At 39.0% G+C, this 25,744-nt stretch overlaps 1 protein-coding gene and 1 pseudogene across 1 annotated transcript in view; both read left to right on the top strand.

Moving 5' to 3' along the window:
- GOLGB1 (golgin B1) overlaps nucleotides 1-25,744 on the top strand; it is an 82,258-nt gene that overhangs the window by 53,741 nt on the left and 2,773 nt on the right. The window contains exons 8-12 of the mRNA XM_037836520.1: nucleotides 10,217-10,382; nucleotides 10,550-10,690; nucleotides 17,862-18,005; nucleotides 18,794-18,891; nucleotides 19,343-19,477. Of these exons, the coding sequence (XP_037692448.1) occupies nucleotides 10,217-10,382; nucleotides 10,550-10,690; nucleotides 17,862-18,005; nucleotides 18,794-18,891; nucleotides 19,343-19,477 (684 nt within the window). The remainder of the gene's footprint in view (nucleotides 1-10,216; nucleotides 10,383-10,549; nucleotides 10,691-17,861; nucleotides 18,006-18,793; nucleotides 18,892-19,342; nucleotides 19,478-25,744) is intronic.
- LOC119534325 lies at nucleotides 19,496-25,062 on the top strand (annotated as a pseudogene).

Genomic DNA, 25,744 nt, shown 5'->3' with positions numbered 1-25,744 from the left:
TGACATTTTGGTCTGGGGTCACTTTTTGCCTGTGGATATCCAGTTGCACTAGCACCATTTGTTGAAAAGACTATCCCTCCTTCACTGAAGTGCTTTTGCACATTTGTCAAAAATCAGTTAACTGTACTTATGTGGATCTATTTGAAAGAGTGGTGAGAGCAGACATCCTTGCCTTGTTCCTGATCTAAGGGGGAAAGTGTTCAGTTTTCCCCCATTAAGTCTGATGTTAGTGGTAGATTATTTTCAGGTGCTCTTTATTAAGTGAGAGCGATTCTCTCTATTCCTGGTTTGTTGAGAGCTGTTTTTTTGTTTTGTTTTGTTTTGTTTTTAATCAAGAATAGGTGTTGAAGTTTGTCACATGCTTTTTCTGCATCATTAATATCATGTGATTTTTCTTCTGTAGCCTGTTAATATGGTGGCATACACTGATGAATTTTTGAACATTCAAGGAGCCTTATTTCCTTGGACTGTAGCCTAGTTGGTCATGGTATATACTTCTTTTTATATATTGCTGGATTTGATATGTTAATACTTTGCTGAGGGAGATATTCTTTAGTTCTCTTTTTTTTTTGTACTGTCTTTGTCTGATTTGTTGTCAGGGTAATACTGTAATACTGCCCTCTATATTGGCCCCTATTCTGTTTTTTCAAAGAGATTGTGTAAAATTGATGTTAACTCTGCTTTAAACATTTGCCAGAATTCTCCAGTAAAACTATCTGGATCTAGAGATTTATTTTCAGGAGGTTTTTTTGATGAATGAATTCACTTTAATAGCTATAGGGCTATTCAGATTATCTGCTTCATGTTGGGTGAGTATTGGTAGTTTGTGTTTTTCAAGGAATTGGTCTTTTTTATCAAAGTTGTAAAATTTATGTTTGTAGAGTTGTTCTTAGTATTCTCTTGTTCTTTTAATGACGGTGAAGTCTGTAGTGATATCCTTTTTCATTACTCCTCTTGGTAATTTGTCTCTTCTTTTTTCTTTTTCATTCTAGAGGTTTGTCAATTTTACTGATCTTTTCAAATAACCAGCTTTTTCTTTCACTGATTTTTTGCTTTTGATTTTTTGTTTTCAAGTTCATTGAGTTCTGTTCTTATCTTTACTATACCCTTCCTTCTGTTTGTTTGGGTTTACTTTTTTCTTCATTTTCTAGTTTCTTAAGATGGGAGTTTAGATCACTGATTTGAGATTTTTTTTTTTTTAATGGAAGCATTTAATGCTATAAATTTTACTCAGGATTGCTTTAGCTATGCCCCACAAATGTTGAGATCATATGTTCATTTTCATGCAGTTCAGTATATTTTTTAAATTTCCTTTGGGACTTCCTTTTTGAGCTATCAATTATTTAGAAGTTTGATATTTAATTTCCAAGTATTAGGAGATGTTCCTGTTATCTTTCTGTTATTAGTTTCTAGTTTGAGTCCATTTTGGTTAGAGAACACATTCTGCATGATTTCAGTTCTTTTAAATGTTTTGGTATTTTTTTTATGGCCTTGAATATCACCCATCTTGAAATCTGTTCTGTTGGCTTTTAGTGTATTTTGATGTTGTTGGGTGGAGTTTTCTATAAATGTCAATTAAATCCTTTTGGTTGATGATGTTGCTGATTTTCTCTCTAGCTGTTCTATCAGTTGTTGAAGTATCCAGTTGTAATTGTGGATATGTCTTTTTCTCTTTTCAGTTCTATTGGTTTTTGCTTCGCATATATGTTTTTTGTTGATACACACTTAGGAGTCTTATGTGTTCTTGGTGGATTGACCTTTTTGCCATTATGTAATCCTTCTCTGTCTCTGGAAATTTTCTGTGCTCTGAAGTCTACTTTATCTGACATTAATATAGCCACTCCTGCTTTCTTTTGATTAATGTTTGTCTGGCAAATCTTTTTTCATATTTTTACTTTGAACCTAGCTATATCATTATACTTGAAGTTAGTTTCTTGAAAACAGCCTAGAGTGGTATTATGTTTTGTTTTTGCTTTCTTTTTTAATTGAGATTGTTCACAAACCATACAATTATCCAAAGATCCAAAGTGTACAATCAGTTGCCCATGGTACCATCATACAGCTGTGCATCCATCACCAGAATTAACTTTTTTTCAATCTTTAGAACATTTTCATTACTCCAGGAAAGAAAGAAAGACAAAAAAAGGAAGCTCAAATCCTTCCATACCCTGAACCACCCCACCTCCATTATTGACTCATAGTGTTGATATAGTACATTTGTTACTGTTGATGAAATAATGTTAAAATACTAACTGTAGTATATAGTTTGCAATAGGTATATATTTTTTCCTATATGCCCCTCTATTATTAATCTAGTTATAGTGTCATAAATTTGCTCTAGTTCATGGGAGAGATTTCTAATATTTGTACAGTTAATCATGAACATTGTCCACCACAGGATTCACTGTTTTATACATTCCCATCTTTTAACCTCCAACTTTCATTCTGGTAGACATACGTGACTCTGAGCTTACCCTTTCCACCACATCACATTCACAGACCATTCTGCACTGTTAGTTATTTTCATAACATGCTACCATCACCTCTGTCCCCTTCCAAACATTTAAGTTCACACTAGTTGAACATTCTGCTCATAATGAGCAACCACTCCCCATTCTTTAGCCTCGTTCTATATTATGGTAACTTACATTTCATGTCTATGAGTTTACGTATTATGACTAGTTCATGTCAGTGAGACCCTGCATTATTTACACTTATGTGTCTGTCTTATTTCACTCAATATAGTGCCCTCAAGGTTTCTTCATCAACCCATTTTTTTAAGACAGCTTAGTTAACACACCATACATTCCGTCCTAAGTAAACAATCAGTGGTTCCCTTTATAGTCACGTATTTATGTATTCACCACCGTCACCACTATCTATATAAGGACATCTCCATTTCTTCCACAAAGAAGGAGGAAGAGTCAAAGAAGGAAGAGAGACAAAAGAAAAAAAAAGAAAGAAAAAAAAAACATGACAGTTAGGAAGTGACAAAAGGAAAGATAGCATTAAACCAAAGTAGAATAAAGTGACAAGATCAACAATACCATCAATGCCAAGAATCCCATATCCCTCCCTTATGTCCACCCCCCATATGCATTTAGCTTTGGTATATTGCCTTTGTTACATTAAAAGAAGCATAATACAATGTTTCTGTTAATTATAGTCTCTAGTTTGCATTGATTATATTTTCCCCCACCCCAGCCTATTTTTACCACCTTGCAATGTTGACATTCATGTGTTTTCCCTCATGTAAAAACATATTTATAGCTTTTATCACAATCATTGAGCACCCTAGTTCTCACTGTTATACAGTCCCAATCCTTATCTTTCCTCTTTCCTTCTGGTGTTCCACATGCTCCTAACCTTCCTCTTTCAACCATATCCACAGTCATCTTTGTTCAGTGTACTTACATTGCTGTGCTACTATCTCCCAAAATTGTGTTCCAAACCTCTCACTCTTGTCTTTTCCTTTCTGTCTGCAGTGCTCCCTTTAATGTTTCCTGTAGAGCAGGTATCTTGTTGACCAACTCTGTCATTTTCTGTTTGTCAGAGAATATTTTAAACTCTCCCTCATGTTTGAAGGACAGTCTTGCTGGATATAAGATTCTTGGTTGGTGGTTTTTCTCTTTCAGTATCTTAAATATATCACCCCACTTCCTTCTTGCTGCCATGGTTTCTATTGAGATAGCTGCACATAGTCTTAACAAGCTTCCTTTGTGTGTGATGGATCGCTTTTTTCTTGCTGCTTTTAGGATTCTGTCTTTATCTTTGATGTTTGATAATCTGATTAAGTGTCTTGGTGTAGGCCTATTCAGATCTGTTCTGTTTAGGGTATGCTGCGCTTCTTTGATCTGTAATTTTATGTCTTTCATAAGAGATGGGAAATTTTCATTGATTATTTCCTCTATTATTGCTTCTGCCCCTTTTCCCTTCTCTTCCCCTTCTCGGATACCCATGACATGTACATTCCTATGTTTCATGTTGTCATTCAATTCCTAGAGACATTGCTCATATTTTTCCATTCTTTTCTCTGTCTGTTCTTTTGTGTGTAGGCTTTCAGGAATCTTGTTCTCCCATTTCTGAGTGTTTTCTTTTGCCTGTTGAGATCTACTGTTGTATGTCTCCATTGTGTCTTTCACCTCTTGTATTGTGCCCTTCATTTCCATAGATTTTGCCAGTTGTTTTTTCAAACTTGCAATTTCTACCTTATGTATGTACAGTGTTTTCATTTTGTGCTTCATCTCTTTCGCCGTATCTTCCCTAAACTTTTTGAATTGATTTAGCATTAGTTGTTTCAATTCCTGTATCTCAATTGAAGTGTAAGTTTGTTCCTTTGACTGGGTCATAACTTCGTTTTTCTTAGTGTAGGTTGTAGTTTTCTGCTGTCTACGTGTTTGGTTTTCTTGGTTACCCCAATCAGGTTTTCCTAGACCAGTACAGGCTCAGGTGCCAGAAGGAGGCAGTAGTATCAGGTCTTAGAAGATTGATACACCCTGTGAGGCCTCAAGCCACTGTGCTTTTCTGCCCAGCAGGTGGTACCTGTTGGCCTGTCACTCTAGACTGGTGTAAGGAGGTATGGCCTGTGGCTGTTTTCCCCCAGGCTCTGGGGTCTGGTTCTGAATAGAAGGTGGGTAGTAGAGCTTGGCACCATCTCTTTCCTCTTAGGGAAAATACAACCCCTGGGGAGATATCATTTGCATTCCAATAGTGTCTCTGCCTCTGGTATCTCCACCCTTGTCTGGGTCAGAGCACTGGGAACTGAAAATGGCTGAGGCTTTCTCCACTGAGCCAAAAAAGGGACAAAATGCCTCCCTTCGGGGATAGTCTGTAGCCACCTTCAGTTCCACCTGTTGGCCAGAGACAGCACTCAGTCCTTTGGGCTCCCCCTCCATCCCAAAGAGGTCCTCCGGCTCTCCAAAAGCTTCTGTCTGCTTGTTGGGAATTTGTAGCTTGTATTGAGCAGTCAACATTTGTTAATTAAAACCTCACTTGGAGCTGGGCTGAGGTATATTTGCTTGCTCAGAGAGTGCTGCTCTCTAGCACAGCAAGGCTTTGCAGTTTGGGCTGCCGTGGGGGGTGGGAGCTCCTGGCTCAGGCCCTCAGTTTTTACTTACAGATTTTATGCTGTGATCTTGGGCATTCCTCCCAATCCAGGCTGATGTATGATGTGTGGACAGTCACGTCTTTCCCCCAGCAGTTATTCCAGACTATTTACTAGTTGTTCCTGGTTATTTATTAGTTGTTCCAGGGGGACTAACTAGCTTCCACTCCTCTCTGTGCCGCCATCTTCTTCTGACCTCTGCCAGCATCATGTTTTTTTAAATCCATGCTATTAATCTGTCTTTTGATTGATGCACTTATACCATCTAAGTTTAATGTAGTTATTGATAATTCTGCCATTTCATTGTTTGATTTCTGTTGTTCCCTTTGTTTTATATTCTTCTTTTTCATTTTTCTTGCCTTCCTGTGTGTTACTTGGACATTTTTTAGAATTCCATTTTGATTTGTCTATTGTCTTTTTTAGTGTATTTCTTTTTATACATTTTTTAGGGGTCACTCTACATACTGCATTATACTTGTATAATTTATCACAATCTACTGATGTTGACCAGCTCAAGTGAAGTATTGAAGCTTTAGCTCCATTTAAGTCCCTTTACTCTCCCCACTTTATAATTATCTTAAGTATTTCCTATATTTACATTGAGAATCATATCAGAACAATGTTATAATTTTTCCTTCTACCATCAAACAAAATTAGAAATTTATTTTCTGTTTGAAGGACTTCCTTTAGCTATTCTTTTATGGTAGGACTGCTGGGAACAAATTCTCTTAGATTTTCTTCATGTGAGAATGTCTTCATTTAATTGGGTATAGAATTCTGAGTTGACATTCTTTTCTTTCAGCACTTGAACCTTGAAATTTTGTGCCACTTGCTTCTGGCCTCCATGTTTTCATATGAGAAATCTGAAATTATTTCAGTCATTGTTTCTCTTTAGGTAATGTGTCATTTCTCTCTAGCTTATTTTCAAGATTTTTTTCTTTGTCTTTAATTTTCAGAAGTTTATGATATGTCTTTGGCATAGATTTCTTTGGGTTTATTCTGTTGGAATTCACTTAATCTTGTTGAATCTGTAGGTTTATATCTTTTGACAAATTTGAGGAATTTTTGACTATTACAAAGACTTTTTCAACCCCATATTTTTTCTTCTCTCCTTCTAGGGTTCTGATGACTTGAGTGTTAGGTCTTTTGTTACTGTCTCACACGTCCCTGAGGCTCTATTATTTTTTTCTGTCTTTTTTTTTTTGTTTTTATTGTTCAGATTCAGTAATTTCTATTGTTCTATCTTCAGTTTCACTGATTCTTTCCTTTGTCACCACCATTCTGCTGTTGAGTCTCTTGAAGTAGTTTTATTTTTTTGTTTTTTTTTTTATATATTGCATTTTTCAATTCTAAAATTTCCAGTTTGTTCTTCTTTGTATCTTCTATTTCTTTGCTGATGCTTTCTGTATTTTCATTTGTTTTCAGTGTGTTCATAATTTCTTGTTGAAACATTTCTATGTTGGTTGCTACAAAAATCCTTGTCATGTAATTCCAACATTTGCATCATCTCAGTGTTATAATCTATTGATTTTTCTTTTCTCAGTCAAGTTGTGTTTTTCTGTTTCTTAATATCATGGGTGATTTTTAGTTGTATTCTGGACATTTTAGAGATTATGTCATGAGGTTGTCCATCTTATTTAAATCTTTTGTTTTAGCAAGCTTCAACTGACACCACACCAATGAGGGAAGGGGACACTGCCACTTTACTGCCAAATGGAGGTGAAGTCCAGGCTCCCCATTCATCCTCCATTGGAAGGTCTAGGGAGAAGAGGTGCCTTGATACTGCCAGGAGAAGGTGAAAGACTAGGCTCGGCACTGCGATTCCACTGCCACTGTGGGGAGAGGGTTGCTTTATTGTTTCTGAGTGAGGATGGAAGCCCAAGCTCCACACAAGGCATCCACTGATATTGCTACAAGGTGTGGAGAGAGATACCTCATTATTGCTGGGTGGCAGTAAAAGTCCAGGCTCCCCATTCAGCCTCCATTGACAACAGAGTGGTTAGTCGAGAAGGGGCACCTTGTTACAACTGGACAAGCTGAAAGCCCAGGCTCCGCACTTGGCCTCTTCTTACTCCACTCTGGCAGGAAGGGCAAGGTATACCTGGTTACCACTAGGCATGGATGTAAGTCCAGCCTTTTCATTAGGCCTTTGTTAATGGGGTTGGGAGGACACTGTGGTTTTTTTATGCTGTTCGCTGGAGAAGGGTGCTTATTGTCATTAATGTGTCTAGCTAGGCTGCCCCTTCCTAATCCTTTAGCAAGAGAAAACAAGTTTTTCTTGAAATTCTTTAGTGTTTCCAGGCTGTGGGGATTTTCTAGTACCCATTCTGAGATATATTTAAAAAAAAAAAAAAAAAAACACACCAGGTAATTCACCACCATATCGTTTTTGAGTCCTGGAGTCTTTAACAAGTCCATCTTCTTCTCTCCACCTTTCCAAGTCTTCTTTGTTTTAGGGATTTTTTTTTTAGTTATACTTAGTGGGAAGAAGAAGGAGAAATGCATTTACTCCATCTTGTCTGGAATTGTAAATCCTAAACCCTTTTCTTTTTAAGAAACACATTAGCAGTGCTATATGACATTTCTTTTTTTTTTTTTGTTTTGTTTTTTTCAGTGTTCTAACAAATTTGTTTCAAAGCAGAAAGTAAAAACAAAAAAAAAACACAAAAAACAACCCTGATATATACAAACAGGTCCTGTTGTTGTGTTCTCATTGTTAGGATTTTATTACTTTTAAATGTAAGATGGATGTGTTCCACCTTAATAAAATCAAACCCAAAACTTTCAAGATGTAGTACTAAAAGGAGAATCTCTTTGTTGGAAAGTGCCACTGATTAAGCCTCACCTGCTTTGTCTTTCAAATGCCAGAGGATGAGTTAAATGAAGGCAGAAAATATAAAATGGGATATAGATTCCTATCTAGTTTACAAAGGGCTACCAGGATTATAGACACCAATATAGTATAATAAATAAACCTTATAACATCCTCAGGAGAGTTCTCAATGTGCAGGCACAGAACATTTGTTGCTTAACAGGTCCTAGATGATATATGCCTTACTATTGTGATACTTCAGAATTAACCTTAAGCGAAGTTTATAGAGCAGCATGCTCTTTAGAATCTATTAATTTAAATTTTATGGAGTAAAATTACATACAAAAGATTTTCATATTTAACATCTTTATGGACTTGATTATAAGTGAAAATATATCCAGCTCTTAACATGGAGTTAACAGGTTCCCTAGGTAACATAAGAACACATTTTTTTGACCAAATGATGAAGATTACAAAGAAGATAAAAAAAAAGTGAGAGTTTTACTCTCTGGGTAAACAAATTTCTTCTTATTATTATTCCTGGAATTGAACCTCAAGAGGAAAGATAAATTGTTTCATTTCAACTTCATTTTTGGGGGGGAGATAGCTGCCTCAGCTTTATTATAAGAATTTCAGTTATATTATGAAGATATCAGGCTGTCAGTGTGTCCTCCTTGCCGATGCACATTAATGCTGACCATTGCATTTAGGGCCCTTCAGAGGTAATTGGGACCACATCAAATCATCACCTTGATATATCTTCCTTTTTATTTCCAGACCAGCTGAAACTATGAAAATATTAAGTGTTCAGCTGCCAGCTAAACTTAGTAAGAAGAGCTGCAAAGCTCTAAAGACTTCTTTTCCTGCAACCACCTCTTCCTCTTTAAATTTTCCTCAATGGGCAATCTGAAAGGACACTTTCCTTATAAATAAAGTTGACCCTTAGAGAAAAGGAAAAAAAAAAAAAAGGAGAGGCAGGAAGAATAATTTCTGGTGTACTTTTTCCCTCATTTTCTCTTTCTACTTTTCTCTTAGCTTTTCTCTCTTTACTGTTCACATTTGAGGAACTTTAAAACTAAGTGAATTATGTGTCAAGTGGACGCAAGTAAATTACAAGAAGTTAAGAAGAGCATTTTACTTCTCTTTTAGAAGGAAGAGGAAAATAAAGGCATTGATTTGATCCACTGACTTTAGGACTGGCTTCTTTAGCTGAATATTTTCAAGACTCCTTGCCTTTTGCCCTTGAAATACTTGGGAGAAATGAACTTTTTTAGATGTGAAGAAGATGGACTATCTTGTTCAAGATTCAGTTGTCCTTGGGGTTGGCTTATCAGAAGATGAGCAGCTTGAAGATTTTTATGGAAGATTGTGATCTTTCTCATTCACTCTCATTTTTACACTCATTCTTTCTTGTTATCTATCACTTTTCACAGACTTTTTTTTAAAAAGTGTTTTAGAAATATTCCTGTGCTTTTTCACATATTGTGGCCTTGTAATAAAAACCTATTTTAGTGTCTAAGTTTTTGTACTACCTTTGCAAAAATAATTTTTGCTGTAGTCCAAGCCACCTCCAAGCAAAGGAGGGTTATCTTTCAATTAGAAAAGAAGGGACTGTTTTACCTTACTTCTAGAGAGAAAGAGAAAAAAGTCAGGGGTAATTCAAGCAAAGCCCTTTAACACTGGGATAAATAGTGACATTGGTGCTACTGAAAGTGAAGAAATGCTACAGAAATTTTATTACAATCCTCATGGTCTTTCTCAGAATATAGTGTAGACAGAAGAAGGACTTAAGAATAATGGCTGAGAGACAGGCTTTTCTAGTTCAAAAAGAAATTAACAGGGCATTGCCCTTCTGAAAACTTAACCATGGTTTCCCACTGCTTATAGATTAAGTTTTTTTAGCATGGCTTTCAAACCTGATCTGCCCTCATTCCTCTCCATCCTCATTTCCTACCACATCTACTCTACACATTGTTTACTACAATAATTCTAAAACTCACCACAGACTGAACCCAGAATTCTTTTCCCATTATGTTATGGAAACCCTACTCGTTATTCAGGGTTTAGCCCAAATGCCAGCTTTCCCATACAGTCCTCCCAGTTGAAATTCTTTTTTTTTTTTTTTTTTTGAGTTCTGTTATATCATCTTGTGCATAGTTCTCTTTAAAATATAAATTTCACTCTGATTGTGTATTTTCTTTACTACATTCCTAACAGCCCATAATAGTGTTTTGTATATGGAATTATTCACCTTGATCTCAGATATATTTCTACCTTTAATTATTTCATGTGTTTTCTAGGATGGAGAAGAGTTCCTGGGAAATTCATGAGAGGAGAATGAAGGAGCAGTACCTTATGGCTCTCTCAGATAAAGATCAGCAGCTCAGTCATTTGCAAAATCTTATGAGGGAACTGAAGGCTTCTTCTTCCCAGACTCAGACTCTCAAATTGCAATACCAAAGACAGGTAAGTAATTTCAGTGCCACCCAGAGGTAACCACTACCCAAGAATCATGAGCCCCTGCAAGTTAAGTGCTCGTCTGCCACTTCCCAAGAGGTGGACAGGGTTTCTCCAGGGAAGGGATTAAGCATGATAAATCTTAGGAGACAATTTCATAAATGCTCATATCCTAGCAGGCATCCCCAGAGACATCAGCTTCCCTTGATGGGTCACAAAACCTAGTTTATGAGACAGAACTTCTCAGGACCCAGCTCAACGACAGCTTAAAGGAAATTCACCAAAAGGAATTAAGAATTCAGCAATTGAACAGCAAGGTAAGTGTTTCCTGCTAGACTGGAGCTCAGTTTCTTGTTTCCACAACTGGAGGCAAGAAAGGTATGTAAAAGCTGACTCGGTCTAGGTTCCAGCTATAGGTTAGGGTGCAGGTGGTTTACCTTTCTCAGAACCCGGCTTGCTTACCCCAAAGCACTGGACACAGGACCATTTCCTTTTCTTGTCCTTGGAGAGCCCTTGGGAATGATTTGGAGAAATCTAAGCAGTGAGAGTAAAGAAGACAATTCCTTTAGGAAGACTTTCTCTCCAGCACTGGCTCCCCATTGGTGCAACTTATTAGTCATGTTGAGGTTACTCCCCACAAATCCTTTAATAAGTTATTCTGAATTTCCCACCAGTGTGCAACAGTTAAGACTTTTAGGAAAGAGGAGGGAAATTTCTTAGGTGTAGTTAGTTGTAGTCAGTTACCAATTAGCCATTTATTTGGATCAAACCTTAAAAAAATGCAAATTTCTCTGCCAAAGTTAATAGTGTTATCAGCCACTTTTGGCTTCCTCCTTGAGTGTCTCATGTTTTGGAACTAAAAAAACCAGCTATCTTTTTCCCAAATCCCAGCCTTGCCACTCCACATACTCTAGGGAAGCATGCTAGCGTAAATGGGGTCTATTTTTAAAGGGAAGAAACACTTTGCCATCTGGTCCCTAGAGCAAAGACCAAGATAAGATTAAAGGAAATTATTCTTGGGCACCTTCGTAAATCTCTGTCTTCATTTCTTTCCCATCTCTGGCTTCTCCTCCTTTATCTCCCACCACCACCCTCTTAGGAATCATTATCCCCCTGTTGCCTTCTGACTGCTCAAAGTATTCTCAAATACAACCTTCCCTAGTTCTGCCCTCTTAAAAGGAACCCAGCTAGGTAGTTCATAATAGCATTAGAAGAGATTTAAAAGATCAGTCAGATTTGCTTTGAGAAGAATGGTGAATGTCCAAAATTATTTGCAAAAATTTTATGTGTGTTTGTATGTTTGCAGTTTTCTCATCAATTCACCAAGTGGCCTATGATCCAAAAATGGTAAAGATCAGTAGATTATTGTACAGATGAGGAAACTAAAGCCCAGAGGGACTAAGTGGCTTGCCTGAGGTATTAGGAGGTCAGTCTGAGGGAAATGTAATGTAAATGGAAAAGCACAATGCCTGGAATATGTAGAACGTACTTACTAAATGTTGTTAGAGTTAACTAATGGACACTAAAGTGTCAGAGACTGATAACACTATTAACTTTGGCAGAGAAATTTGCATTTTTAAAGGTTTGATCCAGATAAATGGCTAATTGATAAAATTGCAGACCTTTTGTTGGGGGATCTGTCTGGGAGTTTTCAGAGGCCCTCCAAAGAAGCTCTCACCCCATTCCCCTAGTTAGGCAGCTATTTCCAGAAAGTTCTACCATTCATAGCATCTGTAGGCCACCTCTTTTTTCTATAAACTGGATACCATCTCAGCCCTGTTAACTTTGCCTCCGTGGTTTCTACTGAGAAATCCACACATAGTCTTATTAAACTTCCTTTGTATGTGATGGATCACTTTTCTCTTGCTGCTTTCAGGATTCTCTGTTTGTCTTTGACATTTGATAATCTGATTATTAAGTGTCTTGGCATTCAGATCTAGTCCATTTAGGGTATGCTGCACTTCTTGGATCTATAATTTTATGTCTTTCATAAAAGATGGGAAATTTTCATTTATTTTTTCTCTATTATTGCTTCTGCCCCTTTTCCCTCCTCTTCTTCTGGGACACCCGTGACATGTACATTCATGCCTTTCATGTTGTCCTGCAATTCCCTGAGACATTGCTCATATTTTTCCATTCTTTTCCCTATCTGTTCTTTTGTGTGTAGGATTTCAGCTGTCTTGTTCCCCCATTCCTGAGTGTTTTCTCCTGCCTGTTGAGATCTGCCATTGTGTGTCTCCATTGTGTTTTTCATCTCTTGTGTTGTGCCTTCCGTTTCTGCCAGTTGTTTTTTCAAACTTTCGATTTCTACCTTATGTTCGCCCAGTGTTTTTATATCCTACATCTCTTTTGCAATATCTTCCCTGAACTCATTGGTTTGGTTTTTGATTTGATTTAGCATATTTCTTTGAAAATCTTTAATTATTATTATTATTTTTTTAATTATTAGTAAATGTTTATTTCTTAAATATTTTTGAATTATCAGAGGCTTAGAGAATGGTGTAAAATAATACTACATTGCATTTATATAATTTTTTATGGTTTATAAAGTATTTTGATGTTAAAACATTCAGTATCTCAGCAACCCTGTTGAGATAGGTAACTAAATCCCCTTTATATAGAAAAAGAAATTGAGACTCACAGATATCACATGACTTGCCCAAGTTCATGCAGCTGATAAGAGACAGGATTGGTTTTCAGGTAGGTCTTATGATGCCTAAGACATTTGACTTTCCACCATACCATACCACTTCTCATTATAATAAAATATAACTACATTGAAGTAATACTAAATATAATTGTATCTACTTCATATAGTAGATATTTCAGGATCTCAAAGTGCTTGAGGATCATTGTTTTGATATATAACTATGTGGTAAAAATGTTCTAAGGCCAAATTATACTGATAGGAAAGCAGTTTATTATTTGAAAGCCCTCTTCTGTCCTAGATAGGTGTGGACACACCAACATCAATGTACCAGTATACTTTTATTTCCATAAAATATCTGCTTTGCCTTTGCATTTACTAGCTCCTTTGACCCTGGACAAGTCGTTCTCTGTGCCTGTTAGATCACCTGATATATGGGGATGAAAATAATGGTACCTTCCTCACAGGGTTGTTGAAGGGAACAAGTGAGTTGATTTTTTTTTTTTTAATTAAATTCAGTTTTATTGAAATACATTCACACACCATACAATCATCCATGATATACAATCCACTGTCCACAGTATGATAACATAGTTATGCGTTCATCACCACAGTCTATCTCTGAACATTTTCCTTACATCAGAAAGAACCAGAACAAGAATAAAAAATAAAAGTGAAAAAAACACCCAAATCATCTCCCCATCCCACACCATTTGTCCTTTAGTTTTTATCCCCATTCCTCCACTCATCCATATAATTATTTTTTCATTAGAGAGAAACAATATCTCAACTGTATCTTAATTGAGGTGTAAGTTTGTTCCTTTAACTGGGCCATATCTTCATTTTTCCTAGTATAGTTTGTAGTTTTCTGTTGTCTAGGCATCTGGTTTCCTTGGTTACCCCAATAGATTTTCCCAGACCAGAGTGGGTTCAGATCTCAGAATGGGGTTACATTCAGTTTCAGGTTTCCATGAGGGTGTATCTTAGAAGATTGACACACTCTCCTGTGAGGGGTCTAGCTGCTGTGCTTTCCCTAACCTGCCCAGCAGGTGGCATCTGTCAGCCTGTTGCTCCCAGCTGGTATAAGGAGATGTGGCCCCTTTAGTTTCTGTTCTGGCTGTTTTCTGTGGTCTGAATTCTAAAGGGAAGGCCGGCACTAGAGCTGGGCTCCACCTCTTTCCTTTTAGGGAAGGTACACTCCCTGGGGAGTTATCTTCTGCATTTGAATTTCTCCTTTGTCTTTCTGACTCTGTTATCTCCACCCCTGTCTGGGTGACAGCACTGTGAACTAAAAATAGCTGAGGCTCTCTCCACTGAGCCACTCAGGTTGAGAGGGAAAAAGAGAAAGAAAGCCCCCTTTCAGAGCCAGTCCATGGTCCCCCAGTTTTGCCCATCAGCCAGAGATAGCACCTGGTCCTCTGGACTCCCTTTTCTGGGACACAGGAGTTTTCTGGCTCTTTAAGGTCAATTGTCTCTAAAAGCTTCTGTCTGCTTATTATGGGTTTGTCTGTTTGTAGCTTGTATTCAGCAGTCCACATTTGTTAATTAAAACCCCAGTTGGAGCTGGGCTGAGCTGTATTCGTTTGCTCCAGGACTGTTGGTTTCTCCCACAATGAGGTTTTGCAGCTCAGCCTGCCATTGGGGGAGGAGGCTCCCAGCGCAGTTCTGCAGTTTTTACTTAAAGATTTTATGCTGCGATCTCAGCCATTCCACACAATCCAGATTGGTGTGTGATGTGTGGACAGTCATGGTTGTCCCCCAGCAGTTATTCCAGATTATTTACTAGTTGTTCCTGGTTGTTTATTAGTTGCTCCAGGGGACTAACTAAATTCCACTCCTTTCTATGCTGCCATCTTGCTCCTCCTCATCGATGAAATCATTTTGGTGGGTAGAACCAAAATTTTTTTAATGTAAAGGTTTTAATGAAGTGAAACACACAGAGAAGTATGCAGCTCATAAGAACATCATGGTAGTTGTCACAAAGTGAAGACCCCTGTGTAACTAGCACCCATATCAAGAATCAGAACATTATCAAAACCCCAGCAGTCCCTTCTGTCCTCTTCTATTCCCACCATCCCCTTTAAGCTACATATAAATGGAATCAGAGCATCTCTTTTGTGTTGCTTTATTTATTTTGTGAGATTCATCCATGTTGTTGCTTGGAGTTACAGTTTTCCATTTGCATGCTAAAGTGTCAGGATTGCTGAAATGTGTTACATAATAGACATGTATCATGATTTCTCTATTCTGCTTTTGAAGGGCACTGGGTTTTTCCACTATGAGTAAGAAATGGTTCTTCCTTTAAAATGCAACTGTGAAAAAGGCATCTCTGTCACTAATTTCATTCATTCATTTGTTTGTTGAACAAATCACTATTATTTGCCTTCTATGAATCTGGCCATATGCTGGGTACTAAAGATACACATGTCCCCTCATGGAGCTTACACTCCAGTGATAGAGCCTCACTCTAAATGGGTCCCAGCTAACTATGAGAATTGCTTCTTGGAACCTAGAATGGGATCTTAGGAGATGGACTGTCAGCATAAAAACTTCCTCTCCAAGCCATTGACCTAATTCTTCCCTTGGACTTTTTATATTATTTCTCAGACTTTATATATATTTCTACCAACATGGTTGCATATTTGTGTATAATATAAGAAATGTGCTAGAAACTTAAAAATGTGAGGAATGATTGTTAGGTATAATGTATATAGGTATAATGTACTCTGGAAGTGTACTGGTATCGATAAAATACAATGGATTATGAACTGGAACAACGTCTGCCAATTTTTTCTTAAGGGACCAGATAGTAAATATTTTAGACTTACAGGCCATACATTTTCTGTCACAACTCTTCCACTCTGCAGTTGCAGCCATAGACAATACTTAAATGAATGGGCATGGCCATGATCCTGAAAAACCTGGTTGACCAAAACTGACAGGTCCAAAATCATAGTTTATTGACCCCTAAGCTAGAAGGACTTGTGTTTATCCTAGACAAAATAATGCAAACATGATAAAAGGTAGTGATTTTTGTGAGGTGGCTTATTATGAGCACTTAAGACTTCTCCAGCTAAGGGAAGGGTTTTCCAGTGAGTTTTACAGGTCTGTCCATCCTTCTGTAGGCCTGCTAAGAAAAAAGTGTTAAGATTTTTTTTTTTTGCCACTGAGGGACTTTTTGGGTTTGGTTTGGTTTGCATTAGTTTGGTTTGGATTGGTTTGGTTTACGCTGTTCATTGTGGCCAGGAGACTTAATTTCCTCTTGTGTTAGGAGAGGTTGATGTTACTCCTGTCTCAGACCCTATAGTTGTCATTGTACCTACCTACCTCTGTCTTCAAATTAATATTGCTTCTCAAACATTTATATCCATTCTTTTACCAACTACCCCCACTCCCTAAGAAACCCTATAACTTGATTAATTTGCTGGACTCTCAGATGGGACATTCTTAGGTGGAAGATAGAGCTGTAGACTTGGAATCAAGAACCCTTCTTGAGTCCTGGTTTTCCATCTATTAGTCACATGGCTTTAGCCAAGTCATTACTCCTCATTAATGTCTTTTTTTGCTTTTCATTTGTAAATCAAGACAGAAATCCTTTCTCTACCTTTCTCAAATAAGATGATGCTTGTGAAAGTGTTTTGTAAACTGAAAATTGCTCTTCAGATATAAGGTTATTTTGTTTTTTTTATTCTGATTGTGCAAATATTTTATTATACTTATTGGTTCTCTTGTTCTAGTTTTCCATATGCATCAAATGTCCTTCCTCAGAGTGTTTATAGAAAGCTATTAATCTTTTTTCTTTAAAACATTGTTTGACTCAACTTTTTTCCATGAACGTTCACCTCAGAATACTCAAAGAAAGAAAACTCAAGGAAAGACTGAACATGCAGCCAGGTATACCAGTTTGCTCTCAATCAAGTACATAGTCCTATAGTAGATACTTTGGAGAGACTTCTTTGTGGTGATTAATCTATCTTAGTGTTAATCATACTTAATTTTAAAACTTGGCAGCTTGTAAGTAAGGAATTAGAATTATAGTTCCAGAGGACTGAGTTCAAATCACTGGTAGAAGCTACAATGGATAAATTTTTCATTCTATATAAAAAATGATTTTCTGTTTTTGACATGGTTAAAAAAAAGTTGATTTGGACTGCCTTGTCAGGTAGTAAGTTCCCTAACACTGGACATGTCCAAGGAAGACTGAAAAACTCCCTAATGCAGTAGGATCAGTTCCTGCTTTGAATGTCTATGCATGTGTTTTCTACTTGGGAGGGTCTCTGCTTCCAATATAATTTCTTACATGTACTTAAGAATGTTAAGATTTATTCTGTTTCTCCCTCCTACCATGAATTATAATTTCAACCATAGTCTATTCTCCTAGTAACTTGTAATTCTGTAGAGCATTATGGATTCTGCCCAGTAATGTTATTGTATGAATTTTAGATGACAGCTCTATCTCCAGTCATGTTGAGCTTTGCCTATTAGAATTATTTGTTAGTGACTTAAACATGGACCCAAATTACTGCCTTCCTCCTTTTATATACCTAGGATAACCTATCCTGTAAGATTGCTTGTGGGTTTCTGCTTTCTTGTTTTTCAGTTAACGTGTTATGCGCCATGTAAAAATGTTTCCTGCTACTCTTCTAGAATTGTTTTCCTTCCTCAATCAAAAAATTCTGAGTTTCTCACTTTCAAGGAACACATGGTACTATTGTTATTGCTGAAATAAGAGTCTTGTGTAAAAAACATTAGATCCTTAAAACTCAGGACAATTAACCTAAGTACTGCTTATAATGAATCAGTTATTTGGGATGATACTTATCCTATCCTCTTTGTTTCAGTTCTCTCAGCTACTTGAAGAAAAAAATACCCTTTCAATTCAGCTCTGTGATACGAGTCAGAGTCTTCGTGAGAACCAGCAACACTACAGTAACCTTTTTAATCACTGTGCAGTCTTGGAGAAGCAGATTCAAGAGCTCCAGGCAGTAAGTAAGAAGGCAAGAAACTGGGAAAAGTGTTATGAAATTGAGTACAAGTGATAAAGAATAAAGAGCAGCATTGAAGAGGCCTATGTCTCCAAGCTGAAGATTAATTAGGTGTGATGGAAGAAAGGGGCGAGAAGAGAAGAGTAGTAATTGAGATACGAATAAGGTCTGGGAAAAACTACAGAGTGAATGTATTTGAAGAAAAAAAGATCAATGAGTTGGTGGGAGAGAAATTAAAAAGTAAGTGGGAAACTGTGATGACTGAGGCTTTTGAGACTCTGAAATCAAGAAAAGTGTTTGATTCTGCTTTAAAAAATAAAAACAAAACTGGGCCTGAGAAACAAAATAGGCAGCACTACTGAGAGCAATGAATAACAGTGCAGTGTTGAAGCTGGAGGAGACTGAGATTAGTATGGTGATAAATGGGACATGGAAGAAAGAGAAGAGGCTTGAAGGAAGAGATGTTGAGCCAAAAAAGGATCAGAGTAGCTTCTGGAAAACCCTCAGACTTCCACTAGTGGAAAGCAGACTTCAGTGGTAAGCCCTTAAACTTCTAAGAGGAGAGACCTGGGAGAAAATCTAATCAAGGCAAGAGTTTTATGTAGAGGACTCATCCATTAGAGCAGAGGATCTCATTTTCCAAATCTGGACTTGAGGAGAATTATAAGTGGGAATATTCCTTTCTAAGATTTTTCGTTCTCTCTGATATTAAGCAAGTTCTCGTGTTGCCCAAATATAGTTCCTTAAGCACTTTCATCACTGATTCACTAAGCTGCTGCTTCTTTTAGGGGCCGCTAAATATAGATGTTGCTCCAGGAGCTCCCCAGGAAAAGAGTGGAGCTCACCAAAAGAGTGATCCTGAGGAACTGAGGGAGTCACAGCTAAGGTAGGGGAGCAGCACTCTCAACCCTGGAGCATGCATTACATATACAGAAATTCAGGCAGTAATCTAAATTGAACTGGAGTTCATCAGATGAATTTAATATGTCTTATTGTCTTATCTCACAAAATTGATGGAAGGTTTAAATAGAAGTATTAACAAGTAACAAATGATGGGAAAGTTTGTAAAGCAAACAGAACACGCACATGGAACACTAGTAAGCCCTATGATATTAAAAGATACACAGTTAATCCTCAAAATCTCTTAAGGCATTTTCTGCAGCTTTATTTTATCTCTTTTACAGCTATGCTTTTAAAATGTTACTTATGTTTTTATGAGCTCCTATCATTTTCATGCTTTATAACCTTATGAAAACCTTATGAAGACTTTGAATCTTATGTATCAATGTCAGTGTTCTATGTCCAGTGATGCTGTTTGTTTTCGTTTTACCTTGAAGCTTTTCCGAAGCCCAAAAACAGTTGTGTAACACTAAACAAGAGGTGAGCGAATTAAGGAAGCTGCTGGAAGAAGAACACGACCAAAGAGTGGCTGCTGAGAATGCCCTCTCCGTGGCTGAGGAACAGATCAGGCGGTAAAGGGCTGAGAAAGATAACCTCTATTCACTTCTGATAATTTCTGATCATAGTCATGTACATTTCAGCACTCAGGCTTAGGATCCTATTCTTTTCTTGAGATGGATTCTGTAATGAATTTAAGGTTATTGTGATCACCTAAGACAGCAGTGTTTTCTTGGGGTCTTAAGAGGTCCCTACTTTCCAAAGCAGTTCTTCTTAAAGAGAAATCATAATAATAGCTATACTGTTTATTGATAGACAGCTTATTCCAGATGATATGAAATAAGCTATGAAAGACATCTTATTTCATCCCAACAATAACCATATGAGGTAGATGTTGGATTCTTTAGAGGGCCAAATAAATAGCAAGTCTGTAACCTAGCTGATATCTGAATAAATTGAAAAAAATTTTTAAAGGGTAAAAAATATAAAAATTTTTAAAAAGATTAAAATATTGTTTTATGAAGCTGGTATTGAAAAAATACTGCTTTTGATTTGTTAGAGGTTTGTTAGAAATATGCTTCCTAAACCTGTACTTCCCCTCCAAGTCACTGGCAATGTTGTATCAGTATAGGCTTCCCTTTCAGAAGAACCTGCCCTTGTAAACTTAGGGGATTGGAGTAGTAAAGCACATTGCACTTCTCATGGCAGTTTATTTCAAGTATGATTATAAAAGGGCAGAGCTGCACATCCCCAGTTCCTTATTTCAGATTCACGACTCAGGAGGACCACTATGAGTGAGGGGGACGATAGTGACTGCAATTGTTTTGCTATTGAATATCCTTTTACATGTAAAGAAATATTAAAAGCAAACACTGACTTTTATCATATCTTGGGAGAAAAGCCACTTATGTATATTGTCTCTTCCCTCAGAGAGTGGCAGTTGTGATAGTAATGCCTTCTTGCAAGTTTAGAAATTCATAGAGGTGGCAGTCCTGTCAGCAAGTCTTATTTGAGATACATTTCACTCCCATCCAGCATATTCAGACTTTTTAAATTTTCATCACCTCCTTGGGCCTTAGTTTGCACTTTGAAGGTGAGCTCTGTGGGCACACAACACAGCCTTCATTGTTTCTGCTGAGCATTTTCAGACCTGTCCACCCAGGGCTGTTTCTGCTGCTGTTTGCAGTGGAATTGTTTAGATCTGTGAAACCTGGCCCTTTGGGAAGATACCTTGCTCATGTGTAATTAACCTGTTCCAAGCAAGCCTAAGACTGCTTAGTGCCAGGTGACTCTTGAGAATGTGGACAAGCCATATTAATCCATGGTTAGCCCACCACAGTTCCTTTTCTTTGGCTTTGATGCAGAATGGACATTGGAGTAGCTAGTCAAGTGCTGCCTACCTAAGGCCTGGTATTTTAATGTTAGAATCTCACATGTACTCTATAGTACATGTGGAACTCAGTAGCCGTGCAATTTAAAAGCAGCCAATACTGTTTGGCGCACCAGAGACCTACAAACATCGCATCCTTCCTCACCCTAGCTTGCAGAAGTTGATGGACTTAGCCACATAGTAACAGACCACGCTGGACCAGATCAAGGCTGCACGGCCTATCACATGGTGGAACAGACACAGAAAGTACACAAAGTCTGGCTTTCAAGAGGAAAATAGAGGAAAGCAACGTCGGGGTCAATGAAAACAAAGGGGGAGCTGGCGGCGCCGGGGGGGGAGGCGGGTAGGAAGGCACGCGAGGAGGAGGGAACGCCGGGGTTCGGACACGCGAGCTGGAGGCCGGCTTCGGCCGCGTTGCAGTCGCTGCGGCTCGCTCGGAGATGCCTGAGCCCGCTTCTAGCAGCCCCTGAGCTCCACGCGGCGCCCGCCGTCCCGGCCTCTAAGGGCCGCCACATCCCGGCGGCGAGCGCGGGCTGAGGGCGGCTTGGTGCCAGCGAGGGGCGCCCGGGGAGGGAACCGGGCCTGTCTGGAAGGGCTGCCCTAGGCTCTGCGCCTTCCCCATCACCGCGGCCGGAGCCGGGTCAGGAGGATGCGCGGCGCCGGGCTCTGAAGCATGGAGGGGGTTCTGTACAAGTGGACCAAGTATCTCACAGGTTGGCAGCCTCGTTGGTTTGTTTTAGATAATGGAATCCTGTCCTACTATGATTAACAGGATGATATTTGCAAAGGGAGCAAAGAAGTATAAAGATGGCAGTTTGTGAAATTAAAGTCCATTCAGCAGACAACACAAGAATGGAATTAATCAGTCCAGGAGAGCAGCATTTCTACATGAAAGCAGTGAATGCGGCTGAAAGAGGTGGCTGGTTGCTCTGAGGAGCTCCAAAGCCTGTTTGACTGATACTAGGACTAAAAAAGAAAAAGAAATAAGTGAAACCAGTGTGTCTTAGTTTGCTAATGCTGGAGAATGCAAAACACCAGAGATGGATTGGCTCTTATAAAACGGGGATTTATTTCACTACACAGTTACAGTCTTAAGGCCACAAAGCGTCCAAGGCAACACATCAGCAATCGGGTACCCTCACCGGAGGATGGCCAATAGCCTCCGGAAAACCTCTGTTAGCTAGGAAGGCAGCTGGCATCTGCTCCAAAGCTCCGGCCTCAAAACGGCTTTCTCCCAGGACGTTCCTCTCTAGCAAGCTTGCTCCTCTTCAAAACATCACTCCCAGCTGCACTCTCTTTCTTCCCCCCCCCGAGTCAGCTCATTTATATAGCTCCACCGATCAAGGCCCACCCCGAATGGGTGGGGCCACGCCTCCATGGGAACATCTCATCAAAATTATCTCCCACAGCTGGGTGGGGCACACTCCAAGCAAATCTAACCAACACCAAAACTTCTGCCCCACACAAGACCACAAAGATAATGGCATTTGGGGGACACAATACACTCAAACCGGCACATTCCACCCCCTGGAACCCAAAATGGCATTATCTTTCCAAATACAAAATACATTCATTTATCACAATATCACAAAAACTTAAACCATTTCGGTAACAAAAGTTAAGTACAAAATCCCATCAAAATCAATTACAGGCGTGGTGGGTCCTAAGGCACAATTCCTTTAGCTTTGGATCTGTGGACTTAGAACAAGTTATTTACTCCCAATATAGAAAGGAGAGACATTCATAGGATGAACATTTCCATTGCCATAAGGAGAAACAGTAAGGAAAACAGGGTTAACAGGAGCAAAACAGTTCCTAAAACCCACAGGACAAAGTCCATTAGATTTCAGAGTCCGAGAGTCATTTACAGAACAATGTTGCATCCTTGGGGCTTGAGAGAGCGGGAGCCTAACCCTTCCCAAGGGCCTTTTTGGCAGCTGTTTCCTCTCCAAATGCTTGGGTGAGTGCTCCAACATTTCTACACATTGGGGAGACCACCTTCTTGGCTCCACCCTCCTCAAACCTCGGGGCAGCTCCCGGATTCCCTTCCATCTCCGGGGCACATGCTCAACCCCTTCAGAACAGCGTGGTGGCAGCCAGGCTCTCCCCAATTCCCTGGGAATGTGCTCCACCCTCTTTGGGGCTTGGGGTGGCAGGACATTTCCTGAGCAATGAGGCAGAAGGCCCGCCCTCGACCTCCAGGGCAAACTCACCCTTTCCATGCATGTGGGCTGCTCCGCTCTCCCAGCCCGAGACTTCCTGACTCCAGACCTCAACCTCCATGGCTCTGTCTTTGAAGAGATTTTTCCTTTAATTTTTCCCTTGTCTGTCTCCTCCAGTCCAGACCGGCAATGGCTCTGTCTATGAAGATCTCGCAAAAATTCTGTTGGCTTTGCATGAAGCATGCAGGGGTCAAAGCCATCAGACAATAGGATTTTCCACAAATCCTTTCTGCTTAACTCCTCTTCCAATCTTGGCTTGTACTGAAATGGCGGCTGGGTTCCATGTTTGGTTCCATCCTCACGTTGGGCTGTAGCTTCTGGGATTCCACCCCCTGGAAGCCTGTAATTTTCCAAGCCATCAGTTTCTGGTTTCTTGGAACCCAAGAGTTCAGTTCTAAGTTTATCTCTCTCTGCTCGCATTTTACTATAAGCTGCAAGGAGAAGCCAGGATATATCCTCCACAGGTAGTCTGGAGATCTCCTCAGCTAAGTATTCCAGTTTGTCACTTTTAAATTCTTCCTTCCATCTGATACCAGGACTCAATTTTGCCAAATTCTCTGCCAGTTTAAAACAAGGATCGCCTTTCTTCCAGTTTACAACAACACATTCACCATTTCTGTTCAAGGCCTCATCAGAAGTATCTTTAGAGTCCATATTTCCACAAACAGTCTCTTTAAAGCAGTTTAGGCCTTTTCTATCAAGCTCCTCACAATTCTTCCAGAGTCTTCCCCTTATCCATTTAAAAAGCCGTTCCAGCATGTTTGGTATTTGCAAACTCAGCAGCAAAAGCACCCCACTCCTGGTACCAAAATCTGTCTTAGTTTGCTAATGCTGGAGAATGCAAAACACCAGAGATGGATTGGCTCTTATAAAACGGGGATTTATTTCACTACACAGTTACAGTCTTAAGGCCACAAAGCGTCCAAGGCAACACATCAGCAATCGGGTACCCTCACCGGAGGATGGCCAATAGCCTCCGGAAAACCTCTGTTAGCTAGGAAGGCAGCTGGCATCTGCTCCAAAGCTCCGGCCTCAAAACGGCTTTCTCCCAGGACGTTCCTCTCTAGCAAGCTTGCTCCTCTTCAAAACATCACTCCCAGCTGCACTCTCTTTCTTCCCCCCCCCGAGTCAGCTCATTTATATAGCTCCACCGATCAAGGCCCACCCCGAATGGGTGGGGCCACGCCTCCATGGGAACATCTCATCAAAATTATCTCCCACAGCTGGGTGGGGCACACTCCAAGCAAATCTAACCAACACCAAAACTTCTGCCCCACACAAGACCACAAAGATAATGGCATTTGGGGGACACAATACACTCAAACCGGCACACAGTGGATCTCTGAAAACCAAAATGTCTGAACTCCGCCTCTACTGTGACCTCCTAATGCAACAAGTTCATACAATCCAAGAGTTTGTTCACCATGATGAGAGGCATTCATTTTCCAGCATGGAGAACATGAATGAAGCCTCCTCTTTGCTTAGTGCCACCTGTAATACCTTCATCACAACACTTGAGGAATGTGTGAGATAGCGAATGCCAAGTTTAAACCTGAGATGTTTCAACTGCCCATCCAGATCCCTTAGTTTCTCCTGTGTCACCTTCTCCTGTTCAAATGATGAAGCGTTCTGTCAGCCACCCTGGTTCTTGCAGTTCAGAGAGGAGTACCCACTCTATAAAAGAACTAGGATCTACACATCACCGATTATGCCAGCAACGCCGAAGAACCTACTCTGATACAGACTCTTGTAATGATATTCCACTTGAAGACCCAGATAGACCTGTTCACTGTTCAAGAAATACACTTAATGGAGATTTGGCATCTGTTAACATTCCTGAAGAAAGCAGATTAATAGCTAAAAAAAAAATCTGATTCAGAAGATCCTCTTTCATCCTTCTCTTCCTGAGGAAACTGAAGTGTCCAACTTCCTCTAAGTATTGCTATGCAAAGACTGCATAAACTATTGTTAAAGGCAGTAGTTTTTCCCTTTACTTAGAATTTCTCTGCGCTTTATAAACTATTGTAAAAAAAAAAAAAAAAAAAAACCCACGTACCTTTGAAGTGTATTTTATCTTTATAAAGTTTATTTGCAAGAGTATTTTCCTAATAACTTCACAGTGTGAATGTGCATCTTTCTTTTCTTTTTTTGAACAAATTGGTGGTGTAACATTCTGACTCCATAAGGACAAATGTAGATATTTTTCTAAAATGCTGTGAGGGACTGATAACTTAGTCAGTGCTTATTGTAGCTTTTAATCCTAAAATTGTGTAAGGGTGCAGTTTGACAGAAGTGTGAGATATGTAACTTGTGCCATGGACCAAAAAATGGTCACTTTACCCCAGCTGAAAGTGAGTTACATTAGCAGCTTGCTGGTGATTGTATTGCGTTCCTTGAAGCAAAAAGGAATACTTAATATTCTAAATATTTTTAACCCAAATAACATGACACATTGAGGAGTTTTTAAAAACCAGACCATTCTGTCCTTCATATATGAAGTTGACACTACTGATTTGTCAATACCAAATGTTGGGTTAAAGTATTTGATTTTTTTAAATTTATTTTTCTGTTGCATCGAAAAATGATTGCATTCTAACTTTTGTAACCTACCAAATTTAAGATGTGTAGACATTGTTATTTACATTGTTTTAGAAAAGAGGTCAATGTGGTAGTGACCTTGCTCACTTACACCAGAGAAATAAATGACTTTCAATGGGGGAAAAAAAAAA

This window comes from Choloepus didactylus, chromosome 1 (assembly GCF_015220235.1).
Source record: "Choloepus didactylus isolate mChoDid1 chromosome 1, mChoDid1.pri, whole genome shotgun sequence".
NCBI classification, from domain to species: Eukaryota; Metazoa; Chordata; class Mammalia; order Pilosa; family Megalonychidae; genus Choloepus; species Choloepus didactylus.
Note: the sequence above shows the minus strand (reverse complement) of the source record. Positions and strands in the feature narration are given on the sequence as shown.